At 38.7% G+C, this 26,167-nt stretch overlaps 1 protein-coding gene across 4 annotated transcripts; it reads right to left on the bottom strand.

Moving 5' to 3' along the window:
- Positions 1-92: 92 nt before the first annotated feature.
- dcaf6 (ddb1 and cul4 associated factor 6) lies at positions 93-25,874 on the bottom strand. 4 transcript variants are annotated; one of them, XM_028023835.1, is made up of 21 exons: positions 25,529-25,874; positions 21,401-21,462; positions 17,847-17,939; positions 16,800-16,985; positions 16,598-16,711; positions 15,255-15,390; positions 14,354-14,565; positions 12,548-12,641; positions 11,212-11,331; positions 10,630-10,980; positions 8,990-9,193; positions 6,385-6,444; positions 5,097-5,283; positions 4,033-4,142; positions 2,911-3,229; positions 2,748-2,789; positions 2,178-2,316; positions 1,768-1,924; positions 1,587-1,675; positions 283-388; positions 93-194 (listed from the first exon to the last, which is right to left on the bottom strand). In XM_028023835.1, the coding sequence occupies exons 1-21, from the start codon at positions 25,614-25,616 to the stop codon at positions 136-138; spliced, it is 2,928 nt and encodes a 975-aa protein (XP_027879636.1). In that variant the 5' UTR covers positions 25,617-25,874; the 3' UTR covers positions 93-135. The 4 variants fall into 4 exon arrangements, with proteins under 4 accessions (XP_027879636.1, XP_027879637.1, XP_027879639.1 ...); XM_028023836.1 differs by lacking the exon at positions 2,748-2,789 and having other exon boundaries at positions 25,529-25,616; XM_028023838.1 differs by lacking the exon at positions 8,990-9,193 and having other exon boundaries at positions 25,529-25,616.
- Positions 25,875-26,167: the final 293 nt, after the last annotated feature.

The following is a 26,167-nucleotide window of genomic DNA, read 5'->3' as shown; positions in this document are numbered from 1 at the left end:
AGAAATAACACTAATATCCAAAAAGAAGTATTCTACTAGTACAAATCTCAGGGGTTCTTTGCAAGTGCTATACAGCAACAACAAAAAGTGGGGTTTTTTTTGTTTTTTTTCCATGAAAATAAAATGCCAACTTGGCTACTGCTCTTCCTCGTTTTCCTGACCGGATCCTTCCGATCGATCGCCCTCCAGGCGATCTACAGGAAGAAGAAGAAGAAGAAGAAAAGAAAAAGTTGATACAAGAGAAAGAGCGACGCTCTCTGGGTCGTTTGCGATGAGGTTTACCTGATCTGATGTGATTGAGGGACGCCAACATTCGGAGCATGAAGGAGGCTGGGACAGTGATTGTGTTTCTTGTTTCTTCCAGCATCAGTTCATTGCGGGTTATGACCTTTTAATGAGGAGATAAGAATGGTTTTAATATACGAGTTTTATTTTCTGAAACTAGTGGCAGGAACATTGAACCTATTAATAATCAAAATTTTCGATTTATGTCTGTAAAGAGAGCTTTCTGGAAGTTCTTGTTATTATTATTATGTTTCATCTTCTGAAATTAACAGGGCTTCCAGCTGGACAGTGTTTAGCCCCAGGACAGAAGTATGAACTTTTCAAATGAAAATTGGATGTTAAAACAAATAACAGATTATGCGCTTCAATCTGTCAAGAATTTATTTTTTGGCTTCCGCACTGCTACACCTTTGGTGTCGTGTAAAGTTGTTTTAGGGCTGGACAACGAATCAATTTGATCAGTTTTATCAGTATTTCACCAATGATCTCCTTGGGTTTCCAAAAGTTCAAAGTGATGTCAGCACGCCCAGGGCGGCCATCTTGTTTGACGAGCATGCTTTACCACTTCTATTTTTCTTTGAATTACGGTAAACTCAACAACAAAAAAGGTCAAGAGTTTTTTCTTATGAAAATAGAGTCATATTACAAAAATAGAGTCATAGCAGTATGAGAATAAAGTTAAAATAATACTAGAATAAAGTCTTAATGTTACTAGAACAGGGCCGTAGTGGTCCAGACGATGGCCAAGAGTAGTATGTAGAGGGTGTATTGTATGTGAATGGAAATGGTTATGGGGATGTACTGCTGATCTCACATTTGTGCTTTTATGTATTTTTTTTGTTTTTATGTATTTATTCATGAATACATCTGATGTATTTGTGTCCTTTTGGATGGGCTTTTATTGTTTTGTTGCAGTTTTGCCCCTGCTTAAAGATACATTTCTCCTATGGGAGACCAATGAAATGATCTTATCTTATCTTTAATGTTAGGAGAATGTCGTAGTAATTTTATGAAAACAAAGAAAACCAAAATATTTTTTATCCAAACTAATCTTTAGACGTTCTTGTGGTGAAATTGCATCTTTAATCTGCTAATATTATGACTGCATTCTTGTAACTAAACAAAAAAAATTGTCGTAAAACTAACAAAAAAATTGACTGAAATAAAAGCATTTTCTAAAACTATTTTCTGTTATTTGTCATTTATTTGTTTTAGAAAATAGATCAGCAAAAGATGACTCAGCGATATTATTTTTAAGCTAAATCGCCCAGCCCTAAGTCGTCGTATATAATTTGTTATACCTCCTCAGCAAGGACTCTGTTAAAAGACGCCAACTGCTCCAGTGGTGACCAAATCTTGATGTCATAGTCTATCCCCGAAGAAGCCAAAACTGGAAAAAAAAAAGCATAAGAATACTAAATTACACAGCTGCATTCCTTTCGTCTCGTTCTATGATCCGACCACCACCCTGACTGGACTCACTGGGGTCGTACGGGTGCGGCTGCAGGCAGTTGACCACGTGGTTGTCGGCTTCCAGCAGCATGAGGTGTTCTGCGGTGTGTCTGTCCCAAATGAAAATGTGTCCGCAGTCCGAACCGCTCATCACAAAGTTGTTGCCCCAGAAACACGACTCCTTTATCTGGACACGAGGGCGAGAAGCACCTCAAATGTCACACAGACGACTGCTAGAGGATACCTAAACATTACAGGTGTCTCAAGTTCTTCTGCTATGTGTCATAAAAACAGATTAGCTTTCAAAAAAGGATAAATAACCTTAATTTTCTAAATGCACGTACATGTGTTGATTATCTGCGTTGAGATAAAACTAATGGATTTACCTAACCTGTTTGTTTACCAGGTGTGTTGATCAGCTCGACCGGGCTGATGCTTACCATTGTTCTGGAGTTGCGGTGGCCCTTGTAAACCATTTTCACTGAAGGTCTCCTGATATTCTGAGTTTCACTCTCCTCCATCTCTCTTCTCTCTTTCCTCCTGCGAAACAGCTCCTGGATGCGAGCTGCTGCAGAGCGCCTAGCGAAGAAAAAGCAAGAAACCCACAAAATTTAAATAACTCAAAAAACATCCGCAAATTCATGCCGAGTCATGATTTGATTTACCCTAGATTTTTACATTTCAACCACTAGAGTATTTTATAGGATCTTTTTTTTTTTTTTTTAGCAAAATCACCTGCATGAAGCATCAAAACATGTAATTCTTTTGAAGTCATCATGCATACAGATACAATAAATGCAGCCATGGTGTTTTTATTCACATCGTTTGTGATCACATGCAAACACTCCATACTCAGCTCTTTGTATTAATAGCTCGAGTCAAACCAAGTCAAAACAAAAAAAAAAAAGGTTAGCTGAACACTGTGTGGTGCTTTTGGCTTTAGATGCTGTGCAGCAGATCACGCAGCTCCAGTGTTAGCTTGTTTTAGGTTTCCAGAGCGAGCGTGTTACCTGATCATCCTATCTCCTACTGCAGATCCTCTGGAATTAAATCTACATTCGTTTGAGGACAGCGAGTGTGAAAGCACAAAACTTAAATCAGAAAATCTATCCTTAAAAAGTGCAAAGATGTTTTTTATTTATATATATATATATATTTATATATATATAGTACCTCTGCCCTTGCCCTCTGAATCTGGCTGGTGGGATGAGAATGGGATCGTCGTCGCTGTCGTCGGAGTCCTGGTTGCTAGGCGCCGGCTGACTCTGACCCTCCACGCTCTCCTCTCCAGCAGGCTCCGCCCTCCTGCAGTCGCCTGATGGGTCTTCGGAGCCCTCTGGCTGACTCCTCTCCTGCGGCGGAGACCCCGTGCATTCCCACTCGGCAGGACCCCGAGTCGTGGAGACGCCAAGGGGGCCGGCGCTGGAGGCGTCACGAGGAGATTCTGATGTGGCTGCTGCCAAACTATGCTGCCCAGAGGACGCACAGGGACCTGAGGAGCACAGGAAGTCACACATGGTCCAATTTATTCTGCAGTAAAATGTGGAATAAATTTGAGGATATAGTGCCAGCTAAAAGTATTCATACCCCTCGAGCTTTTTAAGATGTCACATCCTGACTTTCAATGTATTTTACTGATTTCTGATGTGAGAAACCAACAAACTGCATAATTGTGAAGCTAAAGGAAAACAACCAGTGGTTTTTAGAGTGATGTTTTTTTTCTTTAGCAATTTTCTCTTTTAAAAAAAAATAAAAGTGGCATCCATTTATTTTTAGGGCCACTTTTACTCTGATACATCCAAGATAAGATCCAGTGCAACCAATTGTTTTTTGTGTGATTTCCTTTGTTCTGTGAAGCCCTCAGATGTTTTGTTACAGAGTAAAGAGCAACAATAAAACCAAGAAACACAGCAGACAAGTCAGAGAGGAAGGTGGGAGGTTTAAAGCAGAGGAGCTGTGCACTTTATGGAAAAGTTGGAAGAAGAAATCTGTTGGTAAAAGAAAAACCCAACAACGTCTTTTGTAGTTTGTCACAAGCCATGTAGGAGACATGGCAAACATGTGAAAGAAGATGCTCTCGTTAGCAGACGCCAGAATTAAACAATCTGAGAATATACATTCCCCTAATTGGCTCTCGGCTCCCTAATTATGTACAATTCTGTTTGTTTCACGTTAAAATGCCAGTGAAGGCACTGAGGTTTACGGTTGTGACAAACAGTGACAATGCTCGAGTGGCATCAGTACTTTTGCAAGGCACTGAACACTGCAACTATATCCATGACGGACGTGAATTACCCTGTTCCGACACCGAAGTCTCCGCTGACAGAGTCTCCTGCCTGTTTGGAGCCACGACTTCAGATGTTTTGGAGACTCCGGTGCCCATTGAGCTGGACGTGCTGCTGCTCCTGTGGAGAAAGTTAAACAATGACCAACTTAAGAAGAAAACTTGTTTGACCATAAAGAAACAAACAACAAGTGGTGAAGAATGGATTCTTGAGACCGATAGATACATGATAACCTAAATCTTATGTCCGGAAACAAGTACGAACTCATTTAAGTAGGAATAAAGTCAAAGTGAAGAATCATAGATGCAACATCTTCCAGGTTAAAACAAAATAAACCTGGAATCATCTGGCTTGTTCCAGAATCAGTTTATAAATGCAAACAGAACAGGTCTAAGAGTCACATCTGCCGATTTCCAGACGCCGTCTTTATCTCTGAAGGTTTTACTGATTTTAGCAACAATCTGTCAAAATCATCCACAATATGTTCCTGCAAAACATTCTGGATTAAAACTACTGTGGCTGAATGTTGGGTAAATATGTGGTCCATTATTTATTCAACTACATATTTGGATTTCTTTATGGTTCATAAAGGAGGCGGAAAGCTCTCTATGCTCAACGTCAAAACAAAGACAGACAAGGCAGAAATATTTACAATCATTAACAAATCCAAAATCTTAGATTTGGGTGAGGGAAAAAAGCCAAAGTACCAGTGGAGATACTAACAGAACATGAACAAGTCTTTCGATTTGAATTGCAACCACAGGTCAGTGCTGTGCTGTTTTTGGCAAATTAATAAATTAAACTGAGCACATGTTTCTATAAAAACACCATTCCTTCTTTCAATCAGTTACTTGCTTTGTCTTTTTCATTTACATTTAAAACACCGTCGAGGCATTAACGCTAATCTGATTTTAAACACAAACTCTAAAGCTTTTTCGGCACATCGAATCTGTCACTTATTTTAATCTGCTATTATATCCAAGTCATTTATCAAGTTAAAACATAGAGTGATTTCTGATGTAGTTGACACAATTTAAGGTCTGGACAGAAACCGTTTCTCTGCTCGTCTCTCACCACTCGTCGGTGAAGTCCAGCTTGATGGTGCTGGTGGTGGTTCCCTCTGAGCTGTAGTGCAGGCTGAGGACCGGCTCTGCTGCGCTGGGTCGGGTGGTGGACGGGGTGGGAGTTGGGGTGGTGGGGGTGCTGCTGGTTGCTGCAGTAACCGATTCCTCAGGATTTGAACCTGCACCCTCTGCTGCTCCTGACGGCAGAAACAAAATGGAAAGCAACGGCGGTTGAACCTCTCATGCTTGCAGAATGAGCAGAAGAGCGCTGGAAATGTGTAAAGAAAAACAATTCTGAAAGGTTTTGAGAACATGCAGCACAGGTTAACCCAGAGAAAACATAAAAAGGTTCATCAACTCTTGGAGAAGAAGGTTTAAACAGATGAATTTAAGAAGAATTAAGACTGAGAAACAACCTTATAGCTTACAATATATGTGCAAAGGTGAAGATTCATTACTAGATTATCTAACTCTTAAATATTCTAAATTGTTTAACACAGACTGAGTTTGTGCAAAAACAAACTGGAAATTAACTGTTTTTATTTATTTAACATTTCCAAACTGCATAACTCATCAAAACACATTATTATTTCCAAATGTATTCAGAAAGCACAGCCAAACAAATAAGAGTCATATTCAGACGTATATTACATTCATATAAGGCATTTAACAGTCACTATGCTGGTTAGCTTATTACCAGAATTGATCATTTTTCATGAACTCTGCGCTTAACATCTATTTTTATTTACGATTGGGGTTTCTGGTGACACCTAGTGGTCAACAGAAGTACAGATGAGCCAGTTAAAAACATTAATTGTGTGTTAGAGGGTCAAATCCTCAAATCACAAAAGAAAGTGTAAAATAAGGCTGTCAGTTACACTGGATCAGCAGTGAACATAACTCTACTCCACCTACTAATAAATTTGTTTTTATAATAGGTCTGCATCCTTAAATAAAAATATAATAAAGGAAATACCCGTCAGTTGTTTAGGTCATGGTAAGACGTAAGGTTGGAGCCCAACTATTAACCCTGACAAACTAATTTGTTAGGATACGTTTTCACTCATGCTGAACTGCATCTCTTGCATCTTGAACAGGTTCAAGAAAAAATCTGCAGTCTGCTTCAAAATCCACACGTCTAATTCTAGTAATTAAAATCACCATCTCATTTGCTGCACGTTAAAGGTTATGTAGGTATTGGACAAGAGGATGAATAGAGAAAGAGCTGAAACAAGACAAACAGGACAGACGCGTTCTGAGACGGAGAGAGAGGACAGAGGAAGGATGGAGAGACGCACCCTGCTGTTCATCCAGAGTCATGGATCCCAGCTGTTTGTTTACCACAGACGAAGGGGAATCTGGAACACAAACCACACAAACTAAACACTTAACAAGGAGTTCAAAGGTGAAAGCTCACACGCTCAAGATGCTTAAGCTTCACAAACGTCATTCGAGTTACACAGTGTATACGCAGCTACATGTAGGCACTGTGGCAGATTTTTACAAAGCACAAAGAGGGAGATGAGCAAACCTGAAAAGGAACAACAAAATCAGAGTCCACATCTGCTTACTGCACGAGTCCCAAAAGTATTAATATACCCTTACATTTTTTCACATTGGAATGTCCAACTTTAATTAAGTCCTGCCAAAGAACCTCAACTATATTCAGGTCTGGACTTGGACTGGGCCATTTAAAAAAAGATGCTCTGATCCAACCACTCCACTCTGGCTCAGACGCATGTTGACGGCTGAGAGGTGAACACTTTCTAAACTCTTTCGCTGCCTGCAATATTTTTTTGTCTTTAGTTATATCCATCCATCTTCCCGTCAAATCTAAACCCCGCAGCTGCCAAAGTGTTTCACTGTGGGGGCGGTGAGCTCACGAAGCATTTTGCATGAATTAGGTAGGACCTCTCATAAATCCTATGCACTGCAATTTTCAAATCGACATGTAACACCGTAATCTCTAAGGATTTACTAGATGCAAGATTACTATTGTTAAATTTATTTATTTATATTCTTTTGGATAGTGGAGAGTGAAAAGTTTAGAATAACTTATGAAATAATTATTTAAACGTGTAAAATAAATTATTCAACTGGAAATAAACGCAAAAATAATTTCGTAAATATAGAATTAATTAAATATATTGATTTTCTTCTAAAAACTAGATATACATTTATTATGACTTAATAAATTATTCCACATCAAATATTAATTTAAACTGTTGACTTCACCCACAAACGTAGCGAGCGGATTAGGGCAGATTTACAGAGACCCTGACGTAGCGCCGCCTTAAAAGTCTCCACAACTTTCTTTCTGACCAGCCTGCTGAGCTCCTTTGGTTTTCATGATGCAATTTGTTTATTAATGTTCTCTTCAAAGAACAGCTACAATTAAACCGAGATTAAATTAAAAAAGTGTGTAGTAAGTTTTCCTCGCAGTCGGTCACATTTATTTTCCCTCCAATATACTCTGAGGTTTGTGGCTGTAATGTGACAAAATGTAGAAGGGCTCAAGGGGTGTAAATACTTTTGCGAGCCGCTAAATTATTCATCATGATAACTATTTGTATTCTGTATGTACTGCAGTTTGCTGGCTACACAATTATTATTTCTTTCCCCCCCCCAAAAATGGAAATTATATCCAGCAAATGTTGGAATAACGACTACATGACAGCTGAGCAAAAGCTAAATGCAGCACCGAGCGTCCAATAAACGTCCCAATCAGACACGAAACATTCATTTGACCTTTGACCTCAGCTGAGCTGTCAGTCCACCTCAAGACAACTCACAACACTGACATATTCAGTGATTTTATTTACAGCTGAAATAATTAATCAGATTAATTGTGATTAATCAATTATTGAAATAATCGTCAACTAATTTAGTAATCGATTAATCGCTAGATCCAAAAAAAAGAGCGTAATTATGCCAAAACTGTACAAAAAATATAAACACTTTGGATTTAAGATAAACAAAAACCATTATCTAAAAATATATTCTGCCTAGAACTCCTCAAACGGCATAATTTTTTTGATTCACTCGATTAAAACTCTTTAAAACATGTAATCTGGACACCTTTTGTTGTCCCGTTATTAATCAGTTAATCCAACAAACAATCACCAGATCCGCCCTGCACTCTGTTGATTTTAAGTCCAGCAGCAAGAACTGACATCAACTTTAACATGTTGATGTCAAGTATTTTTTTTCAGCTACAGATGCTACAAATGACCAAGTGTACACTAAAGAAATGCTGTGTTATTGCATTTTAGGCAATACTATGCTTATTTTATTATTTAAAAAAGGAACTGAATTATTTATCTGTACTTTTGATGTATTTATAATATTGTAGAAAATAAGCTTGAGTGGCAAAATGGAAAATCTGCAAAATGTTCCCTTTTTTCAATTAATCAATTAAACGTCAGAATAATAATGAGTTGTAGTCCAAATTTCATTCAACAAATTTGGTACTTGAAGTTTCATGTTTGACAGGGACTTTAGTTTCACATTGAAGTGATCAAACCACAGGAGGGAAGCCAGTCGCAACCAATCTTTAACACGTCTTCATCATCAACCAGGGAAACAACCACATGAACCAAACCAATCAGAGATTCACAACTGCTGGTGCCACTCCAAACAGAGTCTGCAGATGAAAACCCAAAGCAACGAGGAAAAGAAGGGAGTGAGAGCGTTAGTGAGTGAGGGGAGCAGACAAGCTGCTGGCAGTTATGGGTTTGTGAAACGCACGGTGCATTAGACGGGGGTTAGTGCTGAGTTCTAGCAAGACCAGAATTTTCTGGAGCCAAAGTGAGTCTGCAAACAAACATGTCTGCCACGGTTACATGAAGAAGCTCAGACACAGAACTTGACAGGCGTTGCTGCAGGTTTGGAGGGAGGGGTAACCTGTATGGGGTTGCTTCGGAGCAGCAGAGGCGGCGGTGGCGGCGGAGGCGGAGGCGGCAGCAGCTGAGGTAGCCCTTCGCTCAGAGGCTGCAGAGGAAGTGGAAGCAGTCGCTCGCTGACCCAGTCCCGGGGGGTCGGCCAGCCGAAGCAACCTCTGCAAACGCCTACACACTAAACTTATGGGCAGCCGATGAGGACTGTACTCTGACGGAGAGGCAGAGGGGAGACAGGGACAGTGGATGAGCCATTAGGAGGACAGAGAGGGGAGGAGGAGAAGGCGAGGAGCAGAGGGACAAAGAGAGGGACAACAGGATGCTGAAGGAGAAGAAGGTGAAGCTGCTGCTGCTTCTCGAGTGGAGTGGCTCCAAAGCAGACGCTCAAACATACTCACAGATCCATTATCGCACATACTGCATTACAGAAGCACTCACACTCCTTTAAACCATTTCAGTTTGTTACATAACCACAAACTCTGATGCATTTTACTGGGATTTAACTGGCAGGAGAACAGTTCATTAGTTAAATTACAAAAAAACAAGTCTGTGTAAGTGTGGTGGGCATCTTACTCAGATCTCCCAAATCAACGCTTTGCAGAATGCCGTCTCACTCCACAGGCAGAGACATGTCTCTACCAGCTTTTCACGTCTAAAAATAATCCCCCCCCAGCTCTTAAATGTTAAATAGTTCAAACTTAGTCAGACTGGACAGATCTGGCTACGAATTCTCAACTACATGTAGGTCTGGACTTCGAATGGACCAGTTGGACACAGGACAAGAGGTCTCAGAACGCTGTGTTGAAGCACAGACTGCTACAGGAGACAAGCCTAAGGCCCTGATCTAAACCATTCAGGTCCCATCAGCTCTGAAGAGCGTTTCTTTATCTGCTGAAGAACAGCATCAAAGTATTTATAGAGGAGATGGCGTAATTCCATCAAACATAAGTAGATTTTCATTTGTTTCCCAAAATGTTTAGCTTTGGTCTCATGTAACTAGAGCAGTTTCTTGTTGACATTTGGTGCAGCTGTCCTATCAAGATCTCTGCAATTTCCTCAGAGTTAAAATGAGAGTTATCTGATTAATACAGCACACCTCAACACAACTGAATTAATGCGATGCTAGGGACAGTATGTGTATTTTTTACTCACATTTCACAACTATTAACTAATTAATTCATTCATGTCCCCTTTATAAAATACATAAAAATTCATGAAAAATGCAGGACTTTAGTTTATTTAGATAAACAAACTAATATATCAGTAATATTTTTGATCTATTTTTCTTGTTAGGTTGCGCTTTGTTTTTCCTTTTTTTGACACACATTTCCTTTACCACAAAAATATTCCCAGTAGAGCTTTATCAAAGATCAAAAATTGCTCTTTTTAAAGCGTAATGCAACATTGAGGTTCTCTTTAGCTGAAGCGAGGGCAAAAACATCTCTTTGCATTGTAAAGGTTCCAGGCGCCTGGTCTACAAAATTGCAAATAAAACACAGTGAGATTTGTGGCTGTAACAAACTGTGAAACATTTCAGAGGGTGTGAATATTTCTGCGAGGTATTGTAAACAGCGGGCCAAGTTACCCCTGAGTATGCCTTCACACTGAACTAAAGTGACGCCAGTCAAAGTATAACTAAACTCTCACCCGATAGTGCAGGTTCAGAGGTGGGCGTGGCTGTGGGCGTGGGCGTCCCAGTTGTGTCCCCCTGACTCCTTTGCTCCGAATCAGGGGAGGAGGTAAGAGGAGAAGAAGAAGGGGCCGAGCTCTCTACCAAAGACGAGCCGGAAGTAGGAGGCGCAGTGACTGTCGATGACGACCCTGAGGAGGAAGAGGAAGTGGATTTGGACATCGGGGCTTCGGACGTGGCTGCAGGACTGGAAGGGACCTCCAGGGAGTCTGTCTCCACGGGCCTCTCAGGGGCCCCGGACTCCTGGGTGGAGTCTGCACCCGAGGCGGCAGGAGTGTTTGCTGAGCCCTCAGGCCGGACAGCAGTTCCTAGAAATGAGGCAATTAATTAATATAAATTGATTGCCTCCTCAGATTAATAATTGAGGACAACTTATTAATACTTACTGAATAAAAGACTTAGCTTCAGACTAAAATGCGTCACAATTTTACAGTTTTGTTTTAAATATGACTGCATATAATCAAGTTTTTGGCATTTTTTTTTTTTTTTTATTGTACAACACACTTAAACTAAGAAGGAATTAAAAAGCGAGACCTCACCTCTCGGCCGAGCCTGAGGTCGGCTTCCTCTGCTGCTCTGAGCTTCGCTGGCCTCTTCAAACCACCGGGACAACATGTCCGACATTCTCTGCATCAGGGACACATTCGGACTGTGCTCCCCTAAAGCGAGAGGAGGGGAAACGTTTCAAAATAACATTTGATTCTGCTCCGAAAATATAGGCACATCCCAGAAAATGGTTTTCAGACGGGAAAAGCATTTCTCCAACGGTTGCATTGAAAACCAAAAGCATTCCAACATCTGGGGCCCTTTCTACCACTACGCCACGCTCTGCCCCGACCCAGTTCATGCCAGTCCTGACCTTGACAACATTGTGTTTGACTGTCCACAGTGAAGCAAGTTTCATGTTGCTGTGCAATGAGAAGGTCCCACCAGGAAGGAAATGCCTTTTTCAAAACCGATATTAGCAGCTTTTTCATTACAAATGTGCACAAAATCTTTCTGAAATTCTGCAGATGTCAAAAGAAAAACTACAATGTTGCAATAGCAATGTTTCCATTTAATAAGATATGCAATTAGCGTAATTAAGTGTGTTCACGTGGTGAGTCATCATGGATGGAAGGAAATACTTCCATGATATATATTCATATTTCAGCCACAACTCCAGAGAAAATCAGAGATCAGAGGAGGAGTCGGTATTCAGGTACTGAGGTAATACTTGAGAGAGGCTACTTAACTATGCAGCATTTTGGGAAACTCAGTTTGCGATTTCATAGAAGCGCTATTGAGTAATGACAAAAACAAACCCGATTTATACCAGAAGATTGTTAGTGACAAAAAGCAGATGATAAAGATGCAACGAGCTAAGAGACTCTTCCATGATTTAATAAATTCAAGGTACTGAGCTAAAAACAATTATATTTCTGACAAAAAAAAAACATGATTTTGTTCCCCTGGTTGCTAAAGCACACTATTCATGCACAACAGCAAATCATTGTATGGGTTCATGTTATTTGTACCACATCTTGACAGAAAGCTACACTGGTTGCTCAACTTGTTTGATTATTGTGCTGAATTATTTTATCATGTAAAGTGTTATAATTGTACATTTATGATTTAAGATGCTATGTTATGTCATTAAGTTTGCATAACTGTTGTTTGGCAATGTGAACCCCAGGAAGAGTAGCCATTGCTAAGGCAATAGCTAATGAGGATCCTAATAAACAATCTTCTGTGTTTATTGGGGATTGTTGCTCGAGACTTAGAAGATGAAAGTGTGAAGAAGCATGAATGAAAACATTTGGGCAGGCTTGGCGCTCTCTCCTGAAATGTGAGAGGTCTGCTTTAAACAAGGAGCAGAACATTCTGTGATCTTACCATCTCTTTCTCTTTCGCTCTCAGGACGGGCTCGGGGTCCGGTGTCGGACCAGTCCCCCCGCAGCCGGAGTCGCTTCACCGGAGGCTGCCTTAGCTGTGGAAACACACACGCAGTCAAAGATTAGCGGTTTGTCAGTCAAAGCACAGCCAAAAATAACTCTGCTGCCAAAGCAAAACACTGCCCATCTCTGTCGGTGTCCTCTCCCACCCCTCTGGCAGCACAACTAAGGCTGCCCCCTTTTTTCCAGTCCCTCGGATGCTTTGCGGTACAACCGACCGAGAGCCAGAAATAGAAAATCAAGGTCTTAGTGGAGGGACTTTCAACTGCTTCGCACAGGAAATGTCATCAGGGTCTGGACAGGTGGTGAGAAGCAGCACAGACGGGACAAGACAGGAGGAGGAGATAAGAAAGAAAAAGACCAGGAACTAAATGAGGTCAGAGGTGGAGGAGAAAGACAGATAAGAGAGGTGCCTGCGCCCCCCCTCCGCCCCCATACCCTGCACTGTACGCCTCGGCTCAGACTATTTCAGTGGGTTGAGGAACGCCGTCTGCGTCGGTCGCTGTATTTGGAAAGGAATGTGTGAGCGTGTGCACCTCGACACAGCTGAAACCCAGGCACCATGATCAGGCACATTTAGACGAACAACCGGAGCACAGATTTCCTCACTGGTTGTCACAGTTTCATACTAACATTACACAGTAAAGGGGGGAGGAGCGGAAATGAAGAAATTATCCTTGGTGCTCTTCCAATTCTTCACTGTAGCTCAAAAGATGCGACTCTTTTTCCAATCAATAAACCTTCCATACCTGAGCACTAACAGGAGGGAGCAACACTCTTCGGTGAGGAAGTTGCTAACAGGGGAAGATTCAAAGTTGCTAATAGCTGTTTAAATATGAAGAGAAAGGAAGCTCAGAAGCTATTTTAAAAAGTGAAGCTATTTTAAAAAGTGAAACTATTTTCTGCAGGTTGAGACAAGTTTGTTCAAGCTGTGAGAGCGAGCCAGACTTTCAGGAGATAAATCTGAATAAGTTCCAACAAGAATGATGCTTTTGTTTCATCCGTACAGAGTCTGTAAGGGAAAGTGCTACATTTTAAAATGTTGGCAGCCTTTAATCAAACTGCTGTTTTAGTTACCCTGAACTCTTCTCTCAAACAAACCTTCTGACCTCTTACCCTGAAAAATATGAACAATTATGTTTTAAATGATGAAATCTGAGGAATCTGAGTGGGATAAAATCAACAGAAAAAAGGTTTTACAGTAACCAAAGACTAGAAATTGATGATGAAACTTTGATGACATAACTTGAAGAAAGTATGTATACTTGCTCTTCACAGCATTTCATGACAAACATTTTCAATCCACTTGGATTTTTGCTGTGTAAACCTGATGGATGGATAAACAGATGAGGGCAGACAGACGGACAGACAGAAAACAAAGTTTAAATGATTGATTAGGGAAAATTATCTGGAATTTTAAATATTTTTTCCATACTTTGTTTTCATTTTCAATACTTATACAGAACTTGAAAATACATAAACTCCATGCTTTTCCAGACTGTGTAGGAACCATGGAGAATCGTTCTATAAAGCCACAACATAAAAAGCTTTCCTGACAGAAACAGATGATGCATCAAAAAAAAAAGAAAAAGTAAAATCTCCCTGTAAGAAATGAACACTACATTCAGATGCTGCTGCATAAAAGAAGACCACAAAATGTTCCTAGCATTTTTCTAACGGAGTGTTGAAAAGTGACAAAGGAATCAGGAAAAAAAAAAGGTTACAGAGCATTGCAGTGTAACCTCACCTCCTCCCTCCTCTCCTCCGATGGGCCCTTGAGCTCGCGGGCCTGGTCATCTTTGGGGTTGAAAAGGTAGATGTAATCCGAGGAGTAGCTGACTAGAACCTCTTGACCATCCCCGCTGTAGCAGAGAGACGTCACCCTGCACGACTTGTTGGACAGGTGGGAAGGTACGAACCGCACACACATGCCCGTCGTTCCCCGGCCCATGTAGTTACCTGAGTAAGAAAGGAAGATGTATTGAATACGTGACTATCCGTTTAATTAGTCCAAGTAATCAGATGTGAAATGGGTGCTTAGAGTTTGATTGCTTTCATTTTCCTCCACATATATTACACAACAAGCATAATTTATAATGTAGAGACAGACTGTATTATTCTGAAAACCATAGAAGAGCTGCTTTGTCACTTAAAATCCAAATAAGCTGCAGCTTGCCACACACCAATACATTCGTACATCTTTGAAAAGCAGAAGTGGAGCCTACTGCACAACCATCGAGGATGCAGTAAGTGGTTTCTGTATGGTAAGTCAACAACAAAACACTTACCTTTTCCAGCAGCCATTGTATAGCGCACACAGCAGTAAAGTCATCTGACCAAATATGCTAGTGCTCCACTTGGGTTGCCAGGTGACAAGCTCGGCTTTGCTGGGGTTGCTAGGTAATTGTAAAATCTGACTTAATAATCGGTTTTGTTTTTTTGTTTTTTAAATGGCTCATTTTCCAGAGACTATAAAACATTAACTTGCTGCCACAAAATGGCTGAGTGTTTTTTTAAGCCCTTGAGCTGTGTTCAGAAACAGTAGAGACCCAAATGGGAGCACAAAATGTGAACTTTGCATAATATGTTCCCTTTAAATCTTACTGAAATCAACATAAATACAAAGAATCGAAACAGGGGCAGTTTACCTGTGGCTCTGGTTCCCAGCATGCGTCTGTCATAGATTCGCACTGAGCTGTCTGAGCAGCCCACAGCCAAATAGTATGGCACCAGAGGTGAGATGGATATGGAGGTCGCCGCTCTTCGGCAGTTAATCAGAATGTCCTGGGATCAAACCAAACGCCACAAGGTGAAGCTCAGAACGACATAAACTGGTAATCTGTTCAATAAAGTCTAAAATAAAAAAAAAACCATGGAATTAAAAATATAAATAAACATCCAGAGTCTAACTTCCCGCAGAGACTGCTGCAGGCAGGAAGTGAGACTGGTTTGCAGGTACTGCAGAGAAATAAACCTGCACTTAAATGCATTCTGTCACAAGTTTTTGTAAGAAAAAAATGGCATAGAAGACCAACGTGTGATGACTTTTTTCAGCTGATGTGTTTAAACTAGAACAAGGTTTTATAAAACCGGAAGAGCAACCTTATAGTGCTTTAATGTAGCTACAAATACACATTTATAAAAGTTAAAAAGTTAGACTAATTCATTTCTTATAACTAAAGCAAAGAAATATGTGGATAAGGGCAGTTTTTTTTTGGTAAAGCTGCACAACATATCAAAACAGAGCATCAGTGTTTGCAAAATGTATGTTATAAAGAACTGCTTAGAGTGCAGTAATTGTTGGTTAATATCTTAAAGAGAACAGGAGAAAAGTAAACATGCTTGTACAGACTAAATTGCGAATGCTACAATGAAATAATCAGTATTTAGCATCACGATACATACATTTTTAAAAATGTGAAATGGTTCATTTTCCAGAATTTTAATCTCCAACGTACAAGAGCAACTCTGCCTTCAGCTTATCCATACCGTCTCCAGACTGGGATAAATCTCAAAAATCTAAAGTATCTAAAAAATATTAAGGTTGGTAAATGTGATCATTTTTAAATTTCATCTCGACATCTTTTGAAAGAATGGACTTCACTACGCTAGTCGAGCTAATCGAGCTAACGTGACGCTTGGTTGTTTTTTCTCCTTCAGATTAGTCACTGACAAATCTCCTCTCATAAGGAACGGCACCAGGGTTAAGCAAGGCAACGACGACGCCACCTGGTAAAACTATTCAAGCAGTTTTAAGGTCATGGGTTCTGATCTGAAGAACGAAACATGAGACAGCAGCCACGCAAAGGCTTCTGCAACGCAGGCAGCCTGGACTGAAGTCAAGAAAACAGTTTGCCGAAGTACTTCAGAAAGAAGCAACAGCGCCACAAGGTTGACCTTCAACACTATGAGGATTTAGTAAAGGCTCAATTATTTCTGCAACTTCCTACTGATATTACTAGAATTAAAAACAGCCCAGTTGTCAGCATACATCCTTGCAGTCTTCTTTAGTGCAGCTGGTTTTTGTGCGAAGGTCAAACCACCGCACTGTTCCGTCCTCCCCACACGACAGGAAAGTGTAGGGATCATTTGGTACAGTCATAATCTGAGAGGAATAAAATAAACACGGTCAGAGAAGAGGTCATTAAGTAAAAGTAGCATTTCATTGGCGGAGCAGCACGGCCATTCAGCACCTCGTAAGCTGTGCCGTAGTGGCAGGTGAACTGACACTGCCGATTGTACTCGGGACTCTTTTCGGTGTGGGTGTAGAAGATGACGCCGTCTCCGGAGCAGGAGACGATTTCCTGATCGTTTGTGTGAGGCATGAACTTTGCACTGAAGATGTTCGCTCGATGGCCAGAGCGGATCGACTTCTTCACCTGAAGACGGGAAAATAAAAGTGGACATTTATGGTTAATTTGTGGTACCTAAAGCGCCTGTTCAGCTTAAACTTTAATTTTTTAGATAAACACGCAGTACTTAATTGTTTCTAAATATTATTTTAGCAATGTTTTACTGTCTGCATATTGCAGCCTTTTTTCAAAGAGAGAAATAAGCAGCAGTTGATGTTTACATACGCTGTATAAAAGACTTCTTCTTCTTACTGTCTGACATTAAATCAGAGTAAATATTGTCTACGTTAGGGCATTTTGCTAAATAAGATGGAATCATCTAAACTTTTCTCAAATTCGGAAGCTTATATCCTTTTCCTTAGCACAGTCACGTTCAACAAATTTGAATATTCACTCCAATGAGGCTCGTTTGTCGGATTAAAAGTGCATTTAAAAAATAACCTTTAAACAGGTATTAAACACGCTTTTCCACAGACCCGTATTTTTGTATTAAAAATACTTTTTATTGGTATAATATAATATCCTGACCTTAAACGTCATGTTTTCATTTGCTGTAAGAGGAAAATCATCATGATTAGCAGAAATAATGATGCCAGGATTACAGCTCGCCTCAGCACCAAAAGTAAATTGCTGAAACGGTAAAATGAATTATACCAGAAAATCTAACAGGTTTGTTTGCTTCTTCGGTGCCACATCATATTTTAGAATTTAAATATGTTTTATATTCCTGTTGCAATAACCTGCTCATATAAACTGCATTTTATGAACTCCAACAGCAAAGTAAGTAAGTTGTGTAAAAAGCAGGGCGACGTAGAGCTCCCTTTTTGAGGTTCAATTTGTCTCCGACTGTTTCTGTAATAGTGGTAAATGTCACAGGTTACGACCAACCTTCTTGTTGTACGGGTTAGTGATGACCAGAAAGGTGTCGTCTGACCCCGACAGGATGTATTCGCCTGTGTCGTTCCAGGATATTGTGTTGACCTGAGAGGAGATGAAGGAATAAAGTGTTTACAGGGCTGACAGAAAACTAATTTGGAAACTTCATGACTGCATTCTGGCAATAGGAGACAATACTAAAAACTGTAGACATCTACTAATAAAATTTCTTTATCATCTTAAAGTTCCTTATACTTGTGTTTCTCTCTTTTATTTTGGATTCTTACTCTTCGTATTGTTGTTTAAATCAAATAACCATCCACATACTTGTGTGGACAGCCACAAATATCAATTTTTACAAGACTGGTTTGAATTGAGTTAGTATAAATATCCACATTGATGTTTAAATAAAAACATAACACGCAAGTTAACACAAATCTGACAATTAGTTAAATGTTTCTGTATCACAACTGAACAAAAAAAGAAGAAAATTTTACTATTTAACATGTTTACTGATTTTGCAGACTAAGCAAACAGATTTCAACAGGGAGATTTTTTGGTAAAATGTGGAAGAAAACACTTGTCTTAAAATAAGTTAATTATTTCCTCTTATCTGTATGAAAATCACAAGAGCAACCGTATAAATGATGACACAGCCAAAAATGTTTACGCTGCTTTATTAATCCAAAAGGAGGTTTATTTTAAACTTACAAAAGATCATTTTAAACCAAACAGGACAAAAGAAATATATGTATTTTTAAATAAAAGAAAGATGAAGTTCTAAATCAAATTCAGCTTCTAAATTTTCACTCAAATCCTAGATTTATATTTGTGTTTTTGCTCATATTTAGCTGAACATCAGCAATAATTGAACAGCAATTGCTCCCAGGTTCTACGTTCCCAGCAACAGAAACAGAACAAAGCCTCAGATCTGCTTGTTTTCTGTTTGTTTGCGGATCAATATTTCATTACGACCTGCAGCCTCGTTCAGCGCTCCGTCGTGACAGAGCGGCTCGCTGCAATCAGTGAGATCACTCTGGGCTCAGAGCTGCACTGCAAAACACACCCACACCTCTGCAAGAGCCGACGCTTCAAACTCACTAATGAGTAGAGATGAACCGATTCCAGTGAAAAATCATGGGTTTCATTTATTATGATGGGTTTTTTTTTTTAATTTAAAAACACGGCATTGACTATTTTTTTATTGCCTGATCGTTCACTGGGAATCTCCCGTAAATCAGTTTCTGTCGCTGATGATGAATTAAAATGACTTTCGATGTTTTCTTCCTGTTTTGTTGTGTTTAAGCATCTTACATCATCATCTGGTTTCCTGTTTTCCAGTCCACAAATAATAGCATAAAATAAAAATCCACCTCAAAGTGGAGGAGGAGCTGATTTTAGCAGAAAAAACATGTTTTTGATTAAAACCCTTAATGAAACCTATTTTTACGCATTTCCTTTCTTTCTCCGTGTAGAACTTTAATTGTCTGATATTTTAATTTCTCCATCGATTTCAAACACGGCGAGGACAAACACTGACTTCTTATTTTATCTGTAAATACAATCATGTTGCTCAAGGCCAAAAGCACTAGAACATAAGGCACTGCTCTTAATAAAATGAGAAGAAAATCGGATAATGAAGCAACTCCTGGTAAAAAGGCTCACTGGAAGACAGGGCAGTTTATGGAAGTATTTTTTCTTTACCAGTAATTAAAGCAGCTACCAAATTCAGAGCAAATATTCATCTCATCCAATAGCTTCTCTTTATAGCAAAGCTGCATAAACAGTCTTTTTAAAAAAAATTAAAACTCCTAACTAACTTTTCTGTCATATTTCTGCGCTACATTTAAATTAATATTCCTGTGTTTCCTAGAAGAAAAAAAAAGAAAACTCAAATCTAAACGAGAGAAAACCCCAAAGCACAAATGCTTTATTTGGTCCTATTACTGAATGCATATCGTCTTGCTCAGCATATGTTCTGACTCAACACATTCAAAGGAACAGAAACACCACAGATTGTGGCTGCCGATGCTCCTATATTTAGACAGACTGGATTTATCAAATAAAAAGGCTGTACAGGTAGTAGTATCAGAAAACATGAGTGTTTCCATGACTTCAACGTTCAGTAATCCTGGGTGTTTTAGGCTGTGTGATAAATGACCAAACAAGCAGATGGTGTTGTCAAAAGAGGGTTAATGACTGGTTTGGCTTCATCTCTGCAATATTAAAGACTTGTGCATTTAATCAAATGGATTAACTGGAACCGTTAATCCATTTGATTAAATGTTTCAGTTAATCAAAAATAGAAACCTCTTTAAATAGAAACATATTAATTAACCTTTAAGCTGTACAAAAATGCTATAATTATATTTTTAAATGTCTTTTCTTGAATATTTTTTCATTAAACAATCCTCTAAAAATGCTGCATGTCGTACTGGAAGGTGAAACTCCCCTTCAGTCTAAACTCTGCTAGCAGTTTTCCTTCTATAATCCTCCATATTCCTATAAAATGTGACCAGCTACAGTGTCCCTGCAGAAGACGACCATCCCCACAGCATGATGCTGCTGCCACCATGTTTGTAATGTAGTGTTCATTTCCATCAGATACAGTTCTTTGCATACAAGCCAAACGTTTCCTGTACAACCAGAGAGCCATTTCTGCCCTCAGTCCAGCTAAATAAAAAAAATTTGAGTCGTGAATGTTGCATGATCTTTTGTGAAAAGACAATCTGAAATTTTTAAGTGAATATCTACAATAGGAAATTTGTGGTTATTTTTAAAGGATAACCGTTTTGTTTTCAAGTTTCAAAACAAAGAAAAACATAACTCACTTACAAAAAGCACCTAGTATTGAGGAGAACAAATATAACAAATATTACTGATATTTGTGTCATTCTGTTGTGAAAATTTAATGCAGGATTTATTCCATACCAAAAAAACCTAATAAAAACTGCTGAAATCCGCGTTTGTTATATTTATATATATTTATAATCTATATTTTTCTGCACTGTTTTAGGCAAAGTAAGAGGAATGAATGCAAATGCACCACAGCTTTTAGATTTCTTTACAAAAAACAAAAACAAACTTGAAAATCCTTCGTCATTCAGCATTTTGTGTTAGACTATCAGCTATTAAACACAATTAAATTTGAGATGCAATGTGGAAAATTTCAAAGAATATGCTAACTTTTAAGACAACATATATAACCTGACAATGCAAAGAACAACAACAACAAAAAAACACGCTAAAGGTTAAAAAAAGAAAATTAAAAATAAAACTTAAAATAAGGTAGGCAGCTCTCTTAGGTTGTGCGAGTGTTGCTGCGGTGTTTTGGTCGGACTGAAGTCCTGCCTGAAAGCGTCACGAGACGCTGTGTGACTGATCTGTCAGCTTCAGGTTTCCTGTAGGCATCAACCACCTGACCTGCAGCCAGAGCTCTGCTCGAGTTTACATACCGACCGAGGGGAAAACAACATACAATGCGGTTTTCTTCAAGACAAAATAAACTCTTAAAACGGGACAAAAAAATGTTTTTAAAACAGGGCTCAGAAATGCAGAACACTTACACAACCATCGTGGACGTTGAGTGTCGCTTCTAGTTTCAGCCTCTGGACAAATTCTCTTCTACCTGCAGAAATGACAAAAGCGCATTTAAACCCGCTGACATTCATTTGGGTCGGTACTGAGAGCTGGAACATTTTGACACATTTAATATTTGTAATAAATTAGTGTAGAGTGAACTGTATTATTCTTGTTTGCAGAAATTCTGCTGCTGCAGAACGAGAGCAAGGAAGCAGAAAGAGGACGGTGTGATGACTCGCTGATCTCGGTTTAAAAGCCGAGTTCTGTCAGGATCCGCAGAAGCCGCCACGTTCCTGAGATCAGTCTGGGGATGTCGGCTTTGTACTTTGAGTTTGAGCTGTGAAATTCTGCAGCTGCTGTTTGCTCAGACGGAAAACTGAACCTGCATTGCCTTGTTTAAAATTCAGGAGTCCGGGCGGCGTGGAGAGGCATGTCACGTGTGAAGGTGCTGAAAACGTTGCCATGCTGGAGATGCCAGAATGTCCAACAGCATTTATTATAATAAATACTGAGACATTCAGAAATTCACACAAAAATATGTATTTGTTAATAATTTAGGATTGTACTCTGAGTCACATGTTAGTTGAGAGCAAAAAGTAAAGTATTGTTCAAAATACTTGTAGTTCCTCTAATTGCAAAGAATTATTATGATCAATAATTTTCCTCCCTTTTCTTTCTTCTCCGTTGTTAACTATTTTCTATGAGCTTTAGCTTCTCTAAAATATACATCTGGCATTAAAAGGGAAGTTGCCCTCTACCAAAATTTGACATAATGACAAATTTTGCTGGACGACAAATAGTCCCAGAAGTTATTGAGATAAACAATAATATTGTTGTATTGAGATCATTTTCAAGTGGTATAATAGTAATGGCATAATAATGCAAGTGTACATTCTCAAAGCTCAATAAACTTTAATTTTTGATAAACATTTAACACTAAACTGGAAGACATTTTAAATCTCCGTAAATACAACTACCCTTCACAAAAGGGTCTATTAGAGACTAATGCACCAAACTGAAGCCATCTGTCATAAAGTATTTTACAAAAAGAGAGAGAGAGAGATAAACAAAAACAAAAAAACAACTAATTAATGATTAAAAGTTAATTATGCAAATCAATCTCATTTTCATTTATCATGCGGTTAATTGATTTACTTCTTATTTTGACAGACTTACTATCAAATGATATTTGAAACGCCTAAAATCTCCAAACGCTGAAATTATTGTTGGGATTTTTACTTCTAATATTTTTTATCATCAACTGTTGATCATACGAGATTAGCCATAAATATCAATACATTTAGAAATATTGATAAATGCTATTACTGTGTGGCATTTAGCAATAGAATTGCACCATTTAATGTCATTGCTGTCCTGAAGAATTTTAATTTACTTTCTTGGTTTTATTTTGTTTTTAAGAAAATTCGGTGTGTTAAGAACAGAGACGTGTAGTCACAGCCATGCAAGCTATTGTCAAAAAAAATAAAATAGACTGAAATTGATTTTTTAAATTCTTTTTATCAGAATTTTTATCATTATCACAATATATGCTATAAAATACTGACATTTAAGTCTATATATAACCCATCCCTTGTGTCCACATATATTTTGGACATACACAGTGAGGTTGAATGGTTCTGGAAATATTATATCCCAACTGAAACTGCGTCCAAGCAGATTGAAAATTTAAGTTTTTCCCTCAGTCATTAGCGTAAAAAAAAACAAAAAACAATAACAATTTTAACTTAGTGGAGGTGAAGAAATTGAGCAAATAAAGCTGCTCATAGAAGCATTTGTTCTAAATTTATTCCTTTTCTTATATTTAACAATCTATTTGGTTGAAATCGCAAAAGAACCAACTCAAATCCCACCGTGTCTTCAGCTTCGCAGTTTATCTCCCCGCTTCACCTTCTGATGCGCCATTCTCAACACTAAATATATCTGATAAGAGGTGTGACCCACACATCCCTGCATGCATCCTTGCGTGCACAAACCCAGCGCTGACTTTATCTCGGCTGGGCTAAATACGGCACTGACTAAACGTCTGAGGCACCAGCTCCACCTCAACAGGCTCATATCTCCTCATTCAGGCCTCCGACTGAACGGTGCGACACAACAGGTCCTGGAGATCGACTGCTTCTCCCAACGGCGGCCATCTTTACTGATTGGTTTATCTGCGCTGTTCAAAACCAACAAAAGCACAAATGATGACAGGAAACCCTTTGCTTTGGTGGACTGAAAGAACCTAAAGCTGGAATTTCAATCAAGATAAACCGTGTTTAGCAGCTGACTTTACATGTTTTAATCTTTAATGTGAATATGATAAAGGAATGTGAGCAAAGACAAACTTTTAATGTTAGATTACCCAAAACCTTAGCAGGTAAGACTTTAATTGAGCAGCAGAAAAATTGTCTTTTCAAACCTTTTTATTTTATGTGCACAAGAAGCTCTAGAAAAGTCAAAATAGAGACGATATTAATCTGTTTCAACATGCAGCACAGAGGAAAACCCAAAGACTGTTGACAAACTTCCAATACAGGCAGACAGAAATGGAAATCTATTATGTTATCTTCTGTTTTTTTTTTTTTTTTTCATTTTAAAATCCTTTTAAAGTGCAGAAGAAACACAACAAATGGTTGCCTTTTAAATAATTTTAGACTGTAGGTTAAATCAGTTTCACATAAGCCAACTTAACCACGCTGTAAAACTGAGGATTTTCTTTCACATAGGAGTTGGCTATTCCAAAACTTTTAGCAAAATCTGATAAAGCAATCAAACATTGGGTTACAGAAGCATAAAGTTTCAGTCTTTCTGGAAGCCTTTGGGTTTTTTTCCTGTCTGCATCCTGAATCAAATTAAATAATGTTCTATAAGATTCGTTTCGCTAATGTAATCTGTCTGTTCCGGTTTCCAGTACTTTCCAGTACTATTACTGTATAATTTTCCAAATGATAGTTCAAACAATCTTGAAGACACAATTTACTACCTTAGATTTACCATTAAATTAATTATATTATTCTCCTTTTTAACAAAACCTAAAAATGGAAATAGATAAGCTGGTTGCTTTATGCTTTGTATGTACTTTAACTGAAAAATACATATACTTCTTTTGTTAACTATTGTTTAACTAATTTTATTTTTGCTTTACTTTGAACCTTTAAATATTTCCCCGTTCTGCAAAAGTTACATTGTTGAATGTCTGTGATATAATTTCTATTCTTCTCTTGCTCTGCTCATCATTGTAAATTAAAGGATTTAAATTTGTTATTTTACTTTTTAGCTGTCAGAAGAAGTGAGTAAGGCTGCCCTGCCCCCACCTGTTGCTACAGAAAGAAATTTTAAGTTTTTGTAAATTGCTATTAAAAATAGCATTTAAAAAAATTTATGAAATACTCCCATTATTTTGGTGCAGATTTGGCAAAACAACCTCAGATTTTCATACTGGTTCTGGATGTTTCAATTGTTTTGCTATTTGTAAAATATGTTTAATATTTGAAGGAGATAGCAATTATACATCAAAACTGCTTAACACACAAACTAAATTTTTTATCTAATTTTTAATCAACAAATTAAAATGTTTTTGTTTGTTTATTTTGGTACGATGCCTTTGGAGGGTTTTGACAAATCGTTTTCCACATAATTGACGATACATTTCTGACACTAAACAAGTTTAAGTTCTGTTAAAACACCAGGACAACTACTTTTCACAATAAAGACCCATTTTTGACTGCTGAAATACTCTAGGGATGTGACATAGACGTTTACTTTATGTCTCAAGCAGTTAATTGATCCGTGATCATGAAACTAGATCATCCCAGAGTACTGTAATATCACCAATCTGTTGCCTGGCACATAGACACTGTGTTATGGATTAAATACTGTAATCTGAAGTGCTAAATGATCTGGAATTCAGTAAACATCCAGCTTTAGCCTCAATAAAGTGGCTAAATCGATGGAATAAGCAGAATAAGATCTCGGTTGATACAAGGATTAGTTTGACTTGAGGAGCAATCCAACTCTGCTGCTTCCGATTCAGCTAAAAACAAACAAAACAACACACGTCCTGTCACATATGTCAGCGTTAGCATAGCGACTTGGTGTTTTGTTCCTACCTAAATAGCTGGTTCTGATGGAGTTCGGGTCCCCGTATCCAATCAGACGTTTATTAACATCCCAAACCAGGTTCCCAGTGCAGGACATTGCGACCAAGTGGGTTTGTTTTTAGCTGACAATAACATCTAAACTAAGCTAACCCTTCCTCGGACGGCGTCGTCTTTTTGTCTGATTTCCATCCACTTCGGTCCCTTTCTGTCGGGACGGCGCTAGCTGGATGTGGCGCTCAGCATCGCCGTGGAGGGAAAGTCGCCTCCGTCCGAGCCCCGCCGTCAGTCCTTCAGAGTCCACACGGTCCGTGTCTCCGCTCTACGGAATCCAAACTATCTGCCTTTCTAGCCTAGCCTGGTTTATTTCTTTCTGTGGATAGCGGTCAGCTGGATCAAAACAACGCGAGAAAGTGCGTGCTTTAGACAAAAAAAAGGCAGGTGCGTTCGTTTTCATACGCCTGGAAGAAACGGCTGTAGGAGTCTTTGTAAATAAAATATCAGAATCAAATACATTGGCCAAGATTGTGCAAAAATTTTTTTTAAAAGACGCTCACAGGGTAAGGCTATTATTATTAGTGTTATTATTAGTAGTTCTTCCTTCCTTGTAATAACTGGGTTATATTATTCATTTTCTGTGTTCTTACTTGA

This window comes from Xiphophorus couchianus, chromosome 7 (genome assembly GCF_001444195.1).
Source record: "Xiphophorus couchianus chromosome 7, X_couchianus-1.0, whole genome shotgun sequence".
NCBI lineage: Eukaryota > Metazoa > Chordata > Actinopteri > Cyprinodontiformes > Poeciliidae > Xiphophorus > Xiphophorus couchianus.
This window is presented reverse-complemented; position numbering and strand designations above follow the sequence as displayed.